The sequence below is a fragment of the Alligator sinensis genome, unplaced genomic scaffold (genome assembly GCF_000455745.1).
Source record: "Alligator sinensis unplaced genomic scaffold, ASM45574v1 scaffold741_1, whole genome shotgun sequence".
NCBI lineage: Eukaryota > Metazoa > Chordata > Crocodylia > Alligatoridae > Alligator > Alligator sinensis.
Genome location: NW_005842212.1, coordinates 1,154,083 through 1,164,571, shown reverse-complemented (window position 1 = coordinate 1,164,571; position 10,489 = coordinate 1,154,083). Strand labels below are relative to the sequence as shown.

General features: G+C 50.8%; 1 protein-coding gene across 1 annotated transcript in view; it reads right to left on the bottom strand.

Annotated features, from left to right (window-relative positions):
- Window positions 1-10,489, bottom strand: part of RASGEF1C (RasGEF domain family member 1C) — a 136,894-nt gene that overhangs the window by 27,270 nt on the left and 99,135 nt on the right. Inside the window, 2 exon segments of the mRNA XM_006026839.3 lie at window positions 7,148-7,285; window positions 10,409-10,489. The exon segment at window positions 10,409-10,489 is cut by the window's right edge and continues 30 nt beyond it. Coding sequence (XP_006026901.1) covers window positions 7,148-7,285; window positions 10,409-10,489 — 219 coding nt within the window.

Below are 10,489 nucleotides of genomic sequence, written 5' to 3'. Positions count from 1 at the left end.
CAGCAGGTCGTGTGCATGGGGTGGCTTGAAGCCTTGCATCCTCTAAGCAGGCAGATCAGTGCTGCACACGTGCTCACCTTGCTGAGCTGGGTGTGCAGGGTTTGCTGCCGATGGCACCGTCTGCTTTAGCCAAGCAAGGCAGGGAGTAGATAAGCCACAGTTATTTGGGAACGCTGTTTGGAGCAGGGTGCATTAGCAACGACGCTTCCCAGCACAGGTAGTCTTACTGCTAGCAAAGAGGAAAGCTCCGTAACTCTCAGTCAAATGGATGCAATTTAGCCCTGTGGTATCATTAATAGGAATGATTACAAATCAATATGCAACACAAGCCAACCAAGCAATGACTCTGTCTCCTCCAACGGGCTACATTGGATATAGAGGTGCGGGTCTGTTGCTGTCTCCTGAGCTCTGGTATTTTAGAAGCTCGTGTTTTTAGACACGGGCCCTAGGTTCAATTCTGCAGATGGTCGGCTACGGGAATCACTGTGCACGAATGACTTGGGAGCTTACGTAGCGCGTGGCAGCTTCCTTTCAGCTTCACAGCATCATTACCTGAAATGTTAGGAAAGCCTCTGGCAGACAGTAGGGACGCACGCTGCAGCAATTGTCTCTTGGAAAAGGACTGATCAGCATTTTGTGTTGGTGACACTCCCGTGCTACGTGCCCAGATCACTAGGAGTGGGACCCCATGCTTCCCTCAATATGCAGCATGTCCAGCTGTGTCCCAAACCTGGATTTCTCCCATTAACTCAAGGATTTAAAGAAGGTGCTGACATCGCCCTGTTTTCATCACGGTCACTTCAATACCACATGTGCTACTTTCATTATTCCTTCTGCAGCTTTGGCTTTCCGACCAGAAGAAATGAGGTGCTGGGCCAAACTCCACCTCCTCTGCCCACGTCACTTCAACCGGGCTGCACCGAGGGCGAGACGAACAGGATTTGCTCTCTGTTATTACGGCTATTGCTATGCAAGCAGACACGTGGCTCAGCTTTCATCTACGCCTTACTGACTCTGATGCAAGAGAAATCACCAGACTCGATTCACATGGGTCATTCTTCAAACAGAGTTTCATAGCTTTTGGGCGAGAGCTAAACCAGTCAGCGGTATCTCTGGTTTGCATCCATGCTGGTTTTCATTATTTCAGCTGTGGTTCAGCATCCCTATGAACAGATCCTGTCACATTGATTTTTTATCATGGGAAAAACATTGATTTCCCCCCACCAATAAAATTCTTATACCAAAAAAACCTGTCAAAATTCCAAAATATTTCAGGTTTTTTTTTGGGGGGGGGGGGGGGGGGGTGGGTTTGCTGAAATATGTTGGGGATTGAAGAAGTTTCTTTTTCTTGAGCAAAGAAAGCAATCTTCATTTTCTACCCAAAGTAGACCATTTTTACAAACGTTTTTAAAATCCAAACCCCACATTTTCCATCCAAAAGTAGTTTTCCAGGAAACATTTCAATGAGTCCTATCTGTGGAGTAACAACGTTCTTCATTGTTCGGGTGCAAGACCAAAAATCAGCCCAAGATGTCTTGAATGATTCAAGAGCATTATCAAACCTTTTGGAAAACTTTGGTCTAAATATCCAGCTTCACTTGACTTTGTGGTGAACGTTTCGCATGCACCTAACACAGGCCAGGGAAAACACAGATGCATGTAAACCTGCTACGTGATGAAGAGTACTAAGAGAAACACCAACCATACAGAAGCAGAATTATTTATAAAGTGAAATTCTCCAAGAAGTGTTTTGAAAAGACTCATTTTACTGAGCACATCCTCCAAGAAGCATTTCCATGTATTTTAAAGCAGTTTTATTGACTTTTCCCATTACAGATGTATTCCCTGCCTTGCTTAAACTGTGGCCAGCAAATGAAAATAGCACCTTCAATTAGATGCACTGCTCTTCTAGGCCCATCTGCTGGCAATTATCTCATTGCAAAATGCTGCTCTGATGTACTGAAAGCTCCACACCAGCCCGCACGCTGCCCCCTTCTACAGCACTAACAGGCAGAAGACGAGCGCTCTTGCTTAGTGGTTAAGCAAAAGAGTTAAGTTTCACCCAGGAAAGCTCTCCAGAAGATGGCAAACCCCAGCAGGTTGCTCAAAAGCTCAAAGTTTTGCCTGAAAAACTTCCCTCTCTAAGTGCAAATCACAGCAGTTGGCAAGAAATGCTTCTCAGCAATAATGCACACCTTGCTAAGCACAGCTCAGAGCCTTTGCAAACTGCTGGCCAAAGGGCAGAAGAATATACCGCTGGGGAAATTAATATTGCCCTAGGCAGCCTGGACCGAATGCCTCTTCCCCAGCAGTAGCCTCCGTGATTCACAACAGCGGCAGCCTTTCCCCAAGCAACTCATGTGGCCCAACTGCTGTTCCTCACAAAGGAAATTTGCATGTGCAGATGAGTTCCTCCTAAATTAATTATTGATTTTGCTCGGGCATAAGCTCTTGCAATTACAGCTCATATTAATATTTGAAGAACAACTCTTTGAGCCTGATCCAGAGACACACTGAGTTCCCTCGGGGGACCCAGCAAAGGCAACGGGAGCTGCAGGTGCTCAGAGGGTGAGTCCTGAGCGCTTGCCGTATGCGTCAGACATCCCAGTGGCACGTGGCAAATAAGCAGATGCTTTGTATGCAGAAGACTGATCTCGAGCAGTTTGAGCTCTTCTCCGGTGCGGCAGCTTAAAATAAAGTAGCTGTCTTGAGTTAGGTTTATTATTTGCATTGGTAACTCCCCCGTGCTTGCTGTCTCCTGTTCCTTCTGCTCCAAAGACAGATTATCTGGCTTCAGGTAATCCCAAAGGTGACAAGGACCCTTCCAGCTCAGCCAGCAGCAAGGCAGAGAAAGCTCTTCACCCCCTGAGCTAAGAGCGCTCCTCCGTCCCTTGGTCAGAGGCACAACTCCCATGGGAGCTGCACAGGTACAACGTCGCAATCCCCGCACAATGCCCTTCCCCACACATGAGAGCAGCCTGGATTTTAGACACATCGCTCCTACTCCATGCAAACCAGCCTGCAAGCGGGGAGGCCGTTTGGTTATTTCTTTCTGAGGTCAGAAGTGCCAGAGGCCTGGTGGCCACTTCTGACAAGCGCTTGGTAATGCACAGCCCCCGGACTGCCGTTAAAGGACACTTGCCAACACCAATTATTTTCCTCTTGTCATTCATCCCTTGTCAAGCCACAACTACTGGGATATGCAGGACTACTCTGGGCATCCCCTGGAGGTCAGCTGCACGCTGCTTCTCATGTTCACCATGTGGTTGCATCCACCTGTTGCCTTGTCTTCTACCAACTTACAATCTTAGGATCAAACTGAGCTTTTGTGGCAGGGACCCTCTTTGTGATGTGGTCATCCAGATGTGACCACAGTACATACAACCACTGACAACAGTAATGGGCAACCCAGCGCAGCAGTGGCTTCGCCACATAGATTCATAGACATTCGGGCTGGAAGGGACCTCGGAAGATCATCGAGTCCAGCCCCCTGCCCAGGGGCAGGAAGTCAGCTGGGGTCATAGGATCCCAGCAAGATAAACATCAAACTGTCGCTTGAAGGCGTTCAAAGTAGGTGCTTGAACCACCTCCGGCAGCAGGCTATTCCCAACCTTGGGGGGCTTGGACAGTAAAGAAGTTCTTCCTTATGTCCAGCCTGAATCGGTCTTGGAGGAGTTTGTGACCGTTCAACCTCGTCATCCCTTGGGGCGCTCTGGTGAGCAGACGTTCCCCCAGATCCTGATGAGACCCCTGATGAACTTACTGGTGGCCACCAGCTCACCCCTGAACATGCTACACTGCTCAGCCTCACCTGGTTTCCCAAAGCCTGTGGGGTCGGAGGCAGGAGCCTGCTGGGATGAATGGGGGTGTCAGGGCCAGAGACTCCACTCCTGGGCTGTCAGGTAGTGATCTGTGACTCTAGCACTGACTTCTTCCCCGGGCGAAGAGGAACTGCGGTGGAAGATGTACAGTGCCTATCTGGAGGCCAGGACCAAGGGGAAAATCCCTGTCCCCCTCCCCACAGCATTGCCGACCCAGAGGACCAGTCCACAGCCCTGGGAGTCCCAGCACAGGCAGCAACGTCAGCGTGGCCCTCTCGCCTTGTTCTCCTGTGGCACGGCCCCACCCAACAACCCCACGGGGCCCTCCTGCCCTTTCTCCCTGCATTATTTTATGCTGGCTGCCCTGCCTGGCCAGCCAAACCCCGGCGCAGCAATGCCAGCCTGTTGCCCATGAGCACCGCGCCAGCAGCTGTGCCAGCCCAGCCCGATCGCAGCTGCTTCCATTTCTCTCTTTTTCATGTGGATGGGCGGGTCCCAGCTCACTTCCTTTCTGCTTCAATCATGCCAATTATTTTTTTTCCTACTGGATTACACACATCTGTGGCCTCAAACCCAGGCTGAGCCTTGACGTCGTCAATGGAAACAGAATTCTTTCACGACCCATGGCTAACCCACCAGTAATTAGAGACTCGCAGTGCACTATCTGCCCTTCTCTCTATTATCTTCATGGGCTTCGTGCTATTTTTAATACCTCCGTGTCCCCAAAGGCCGAATCTGAATACACGTCCCACTAACATCCCATCCACCCCTGCTTTCCTACTCGGGTGCACAAACAGTAAACCTATTTTGAGGCCAAGAGGTAACCAGTGCGATCGTGGAGTATAAATAAGCTACGAGATGCAGCTTTCTGTTGAGACGCTTCTGCTGTATCACCTGTCAGTCTCGTACATACTCCAGGGTCTGTGATGCACCATTTGTAAAGGACATTACTTTTTCTGTTGTAAGTTTTGTCCCAGGAGTGCATGCAGTTGCAACTGCTTGGAAACACCACGTAAGAAAACTACTTCTATTTGCAGATGCAATCCCAAAATCAATGCCGCCTCTGTTCGCAGCCAGCATCCGACTCTGCGAGGACCTCTTCATTTGACATATTTGATGAATATTCAGTGCAATGCAGAGTTTTGGTCACACGATTAACATTTACAGCCACAGAGAAGTGGACCTCGGAGCATGACTCCCCTTCATTCCAACAGCCAGCTAGTCAGGGCATCGCGCTGAATACTTACAGCTCTGCAATCAGCTCGGCAGTGCTGGTGACGTCGCGCGAGTGATATGGAAACGATGAAGCTCAAGAGGAGCAGTGTTTGGTGAACAGCAGCGCCTGCAAGTGACTTCATGGGGCCAAGAAAGAGCCTGCCCCTGCATTCTTCACACGACTTCTCCTGGGGGCATCTGATAGATGCGGAGGGAACACAATGGGCACACGATGGGGCAGAGAGGAAGCGTGGGGCGTGCAAGACTAATGTGCACGTGGCATTTTAACAGCCGTCATTGCAGGACTATTCCTTAATTCACTGGGGGACGTAGTGAGTCAGTGTGGGGGCGGCACCAGCGCCGGAGCATGTTAATGCTCAGCGTGCTAGGGAAAAAGATGTGCGACTGTCCATTTGCATTTTTCCATCCCTGACATGCGAGAGACTTCCCACTGGACCTGCCTGGGGCTGTGCTGGCTTCAAGGTGCAAATTCACGTACTTGTGCCTCTCTCCCCAAAGGTTTAAGACAGAAAGGTTGGAGTCCGGGAGGCAGCCAGGCCTAGTGGACCAAGCAGTTTGGGCTCCCACCATGTTGCCCTTTAGCACCTTTATAGAATAGGGAGGACAATCCTCCATCCACCCCTGGGGATCCCTGATCAGCGGCTCAAGGATGAGAAGACCTTGATGCCTGGGCATGGTTTTAAGCATCCTGGTACCAGCTCGTCCACAGGCTAGGGCCCAGAACGGGAGCTGTCACCTGCTACCTGCCCAGGGACTGCTTCTGTCTTTGCCAGGACATGGAAGAAGGCTCATTTACCCTACTGATGACCTGCATTATGGGGTCTCCAGCTGTGCTGCTCTGCAGAGACCTCAGCCATAGAGAACCTTAACTCTCCTCCTTCCTGGTCACTAGGTCTCTCCTGGGCCAGCAGGTCCAGCGGTCACGTTGCTTCTCGCCTACCCACCTCAACCAGAAGAGAGGCTTGAAATGCATGTTTTGTGCCCTGGTTCATCCCAGCCTCTGCTGGTGCAACTCGGGGATGACTCTGGCCCGGGAAAATGACAGCAGACGCCATCCTAATTTCGTCACAGCCAGCAGAGCCCCTCGGAGAAACCCGCAGCTAATTTTTCAGCATTTAAACTCTCCCCAAAGCCACCGTACGACACGGGATCCCTAAAACACTGTCAGTCCCCGACACCTTCATCCCCAGCTTTAGTGTTTATGGCCAAAAGTTAACGGGATACAAAATGAGCTAATGTTGTGGCCCATTGATCTCGAGGTCTTTAACGTGAATCCCGGGGGTATTAGTCGAGCCAGACTCTGAAAGCAATGTTCTGTGTCTGTTCAGCTTCTGGATCCTGCCTCCACAACTCTCAGAGATGAGATCTGAGGGCAGCTGGGAAGGAACAGAAGGAAAGCAGCAAAGACAGAAAATGAGGGATGCAGGTGGAAGAGGATGAAAGGAAACAAGGAGAGGAGAGGCGGGGATGAATCGGGAAAGTGAGGCTTCATGTCGGGAGACAGAGAGGACTGTGAATGCCCTTGGAGGGCATCTTTTCCAGGATAAGCATCATTACTTCTGTATCCTCAGTCAAGCCAGGACTTTACATAGCCCTCTAAAATTAATTGAGAGGAATCTGGCTACTTGCCCTGCCCTACGTAGGCTACAGTTAACCCACTGGCAGGTTGCATCCATCACTGCTTGGGTACGGGGTTTAGCACACTGGACTCAGAGACTCAGCTGGGGTCGGGGGGTTCATTCCTCAGGCTTTAGCCTAAACTATGGGAAAATCATGGCACCTGCTCTGTGCCTGACCTCCTCCTCTGCAAAAGAGAACATGTCCCTTCTGCAGAGAAGCATGGGGAGGTGGGGGAAAGAGGGGAATAAAACCTAGAGATGATCCAAGTTATCTAAATACTACAGCCACATCAGCACCAAAAGGAACACCGCTTTCGGTGGAACTACGATGGCTTTCATTCATGAAACCTGGGTTCATTCACAAAAGCCTTCAGAAATAGGATGGGGACCCATGGTACAAAACATAGTAGGGAAAAAGGAAAACGGTTGAGCAGAGCATTCCCCAGCACCTCGAAACACCACCAGCCTCACCTCGTCACAGGGAGCAATCCTGTGAATCATGTCTTTCAAGTGGCCGATCATCTGCTCTTCCTGGAAATCATAGGGGAATGTTTCTGTCCACTCTGCCAACAGCTGCAGGATTTTGGGTCCAAATTTTCTGATCCGGGCCTGAAACAGAAACGAGACTGCTGGAGACGGGCTGAAAACCCAGTCGGCAAAGTCATGAAGAATGTCTGGACTAATGGCGGTTGGGGCCAAATTTCCAAAGAAGGCATTTAAGGTCGTGTCCGCAGAATCGGCACACATGCAAACAAATCACCTGGGCACAAATGGCACGTTTCTGCAAGCAAACTCAGAGTGCCTGTGTGCTGCTGTACATGCAGATGTATAACATCTGCCCAGATGTTGTATGCGCAATTGCACGCACAATTACCCGTTTCTGGGCAGAGGGACACATGTTGTTGGGGCGACTTTGCTCCCCTTGTTTAAAAGATCTGGCCTTGTCCAATCCAAAGCAGACAATCTTTCCTCCTGTTCGAGTCCTGTGCACACTTCCATTGGTTACTGGTTGCAAACTAAATATTTCTTGGGCAGCAAGCAGAGGAGTCTTTTGCTGCTTTGCTTTCTGGCAGGCAGGATCTACCATTTAGTGGACACTGTCTGCAATCCTGGGGGAGGAACAGACACAGAAGTGAGCTGTGTTAGTAACATCCCTCCCCCAACTCTAACTACCGATTATACTGCCCTCTTCTCCTTATGCAAGTGTTGAATAAGTTTAGAGATGTTGTGGGATGGAGAGGAGAATTTGGGGCAGACCCTTCTCTGTGCAGCCGTATGTAACTCAATACATTCCCGGTTCCTGCTTCTTCCAAAGTGTTCATTTTCCATTGTCCACAGGAGGAAGGACAAGCGGGGGGAGGAAGGCAGGGCAAATCGCTCCAAAACACAAGCAAACAATGGCATTTTTATTTACAGAAAATGCAGATGAAAACAAGCAGTTTCCTGGTGTATCCTCCAACCCGTAGCTAACGAGCACCCTGTAATCAGGAAAAATGATACCGTTCTGCTCCACAGCTCTCTGCTTTTCAACAAAGTCGGTTAAAATGCATAGTTCAGCTTTCCACCAACAACAGGTTTCAAAGTACCACAGCTCTAAAAATAGTGTCAGCCTGCCCCAAGCACACGCTCGGACATCAGCAGGTGGCTGCTAAGGAAAAGGCTCTGTTGGGCCTGCAAGCGGGGAGGGTCTTTTTATCCAGCCGCGTGAACTGGTGTTTACTTCGGTTTATGCACTGGAGGAGGGAATTGCGTGCCGTCACGGGACACGATTCAAGGCATCGCATGCTGCTGAGTCTAGGTAGAAAGGATGCTCACGAGGAGGGCTTTCCAGTGTTTAAAAGCTTAGCCCAACCATGGCAGACAAGGTTCTTTGGGTAATTCTGATCTCTTTTATTAGACCAACTAAATAGTTGGAAAATTTCTCTTTTGCAAGCTTTTGGGTACAAACACCCTTCTTCAGGCAGAAGAAGCGGCTGCAGCTGTTTTGTGCTCTTCCCGGGTCCAGTGACACCGGATTGATTTATGGCTGCCCACGTGGCCCCGGCATGTCTACCTGGAGGTTCACCACCAGAAGATGGTGTTGCACTTATTAAATTATAAACACGTGAACACACATCTTTCCTTGTGAGCAGTTATACTGCCAAGCCCTAGGAAAGTCATACGCAGACCTAAAAGTCACCGCAGCTTTGAAATATCAGGTCCGTAGAATAAATGTTTATTAAAAAGGTATCTGGCACATCATGTAGGGGGTTCGGCATCCGGCATATAACCCGAGACAAATAGTCTCAGGTTACTGCTCTCACTTAGTTGGCTTCAGGTCTGTACGACCCTGGCCCGCCTTGGGGGAGAGGCAGTCCTGAAATGTGAACATCCAGTCCCAGGCTGCATGATGCCAGGACAGCATTTGTCCTGGTTTCTCAGGATTGTGCAGGATCCAGGTTTTCCGTTCACCGCAGAAACATGTGGGGCCTGGCAGGGTCCCCCTTGCAGGCTGGCAGAGTTGCAAGGGGCTGTGGGGAGTGGGACATGGGGGGACCACGTGCATGCATGTGTGCACACATGCACGTGGCCAGGAATACAACCACAGCAGCAGTGGAGAGCAGTTCCCGCAGCTGCCTGCAGGTAAGTCAATGGGGGTCAGGGTGGCAGATTGAGGCACCCATGGTGAGGGAGGGAGTGGGGCAGGGGCTGGGCCTGGGGATGCTGCCCAACCAGGGCTGTGCACGGGGCCCAGGGCCAAGTTGGGGAGTGGGACGGAGTCACAGGTGGCTCATCCAGGGGCAGGGGGGGGGCTCCCTGCTGTTGCACGTACTCCCAGGGAGGGGGGCATGCCCCCCCAAAGGCTCTGCTCAGCTCTGTTCTGGGGGGAGGGATGAGGGGGCATCATCTTAGGCCTCCCCCTGCAAAAAATAAAAGTCAGCGCCTACGGCATCACTGACAAGCAAGTAGGGGAGGGGGTAATCTTCATGACTGCCGCACCCCAGGTACAGGTACAGGTACAGGCCCCCGGGTACGGTAGGAGTGTGTTACACACCATACCCAAACGTGGGCGGTCCTTCAAGAAAACGTGATGCTCTCCAGGTGCAAGAGCAGCTTGGATCGTTCTCATCCTGTTCACGTCTCACAACCGTACTATTACTTTAACACAATTCCTTGTATGCCAGAGGAAGCAACGCTTCCCGGCACTCCTATACGGGAGCGATCTGTCAGTACAGACAAGGGGAGGTTAATAGGTAGTTGCATGCTATTACGTGGAGTTCACAGTGACAGGTGAGGCCGAAGGGAATTGTTAACTACCGTACCGGAAGCAAGACAGCAAAAGGGCAGACACATTAAGTACAAACGGGAAGGAGCGAGCTGGGCTGGCAACTGCAATCGGCAGTGTGAGGTTTAAATCCTCCCTCCTTGCAGCCTGGAGGCTTGATCAGAGCCTTAAAGAAGTGAGAAGGGAAATCACCTGGGAAGACTGAGACGGGGGGAAAGGGAAGTTAGAAGAGGATTTGGAGTGACTAGCACCTGGAGCTCTGCCCTTGGATATCAATGATATCAGTAGGATGCAATTATGTCAGGTTCCCAGGGACGACCAGAACCTTTCTGGGAACGGTTTCGTACAGACAGAGAGGAGGTGAACAGACAGATGTGTCAAGGACTACCCCAGCAACGCTCTCCATCAGCCCTGCCCTCGCAGCCCTTTGCAAGGGCTTTGAGCCTTCCCAGTGCAACACAACTCACCTTATCCAGCACGGGGTCATCGAGGCGCTGCTGCTCGATGCACTTGTGGCAAACCCGGGACAGAAGTTCGTGAGGGTCAAT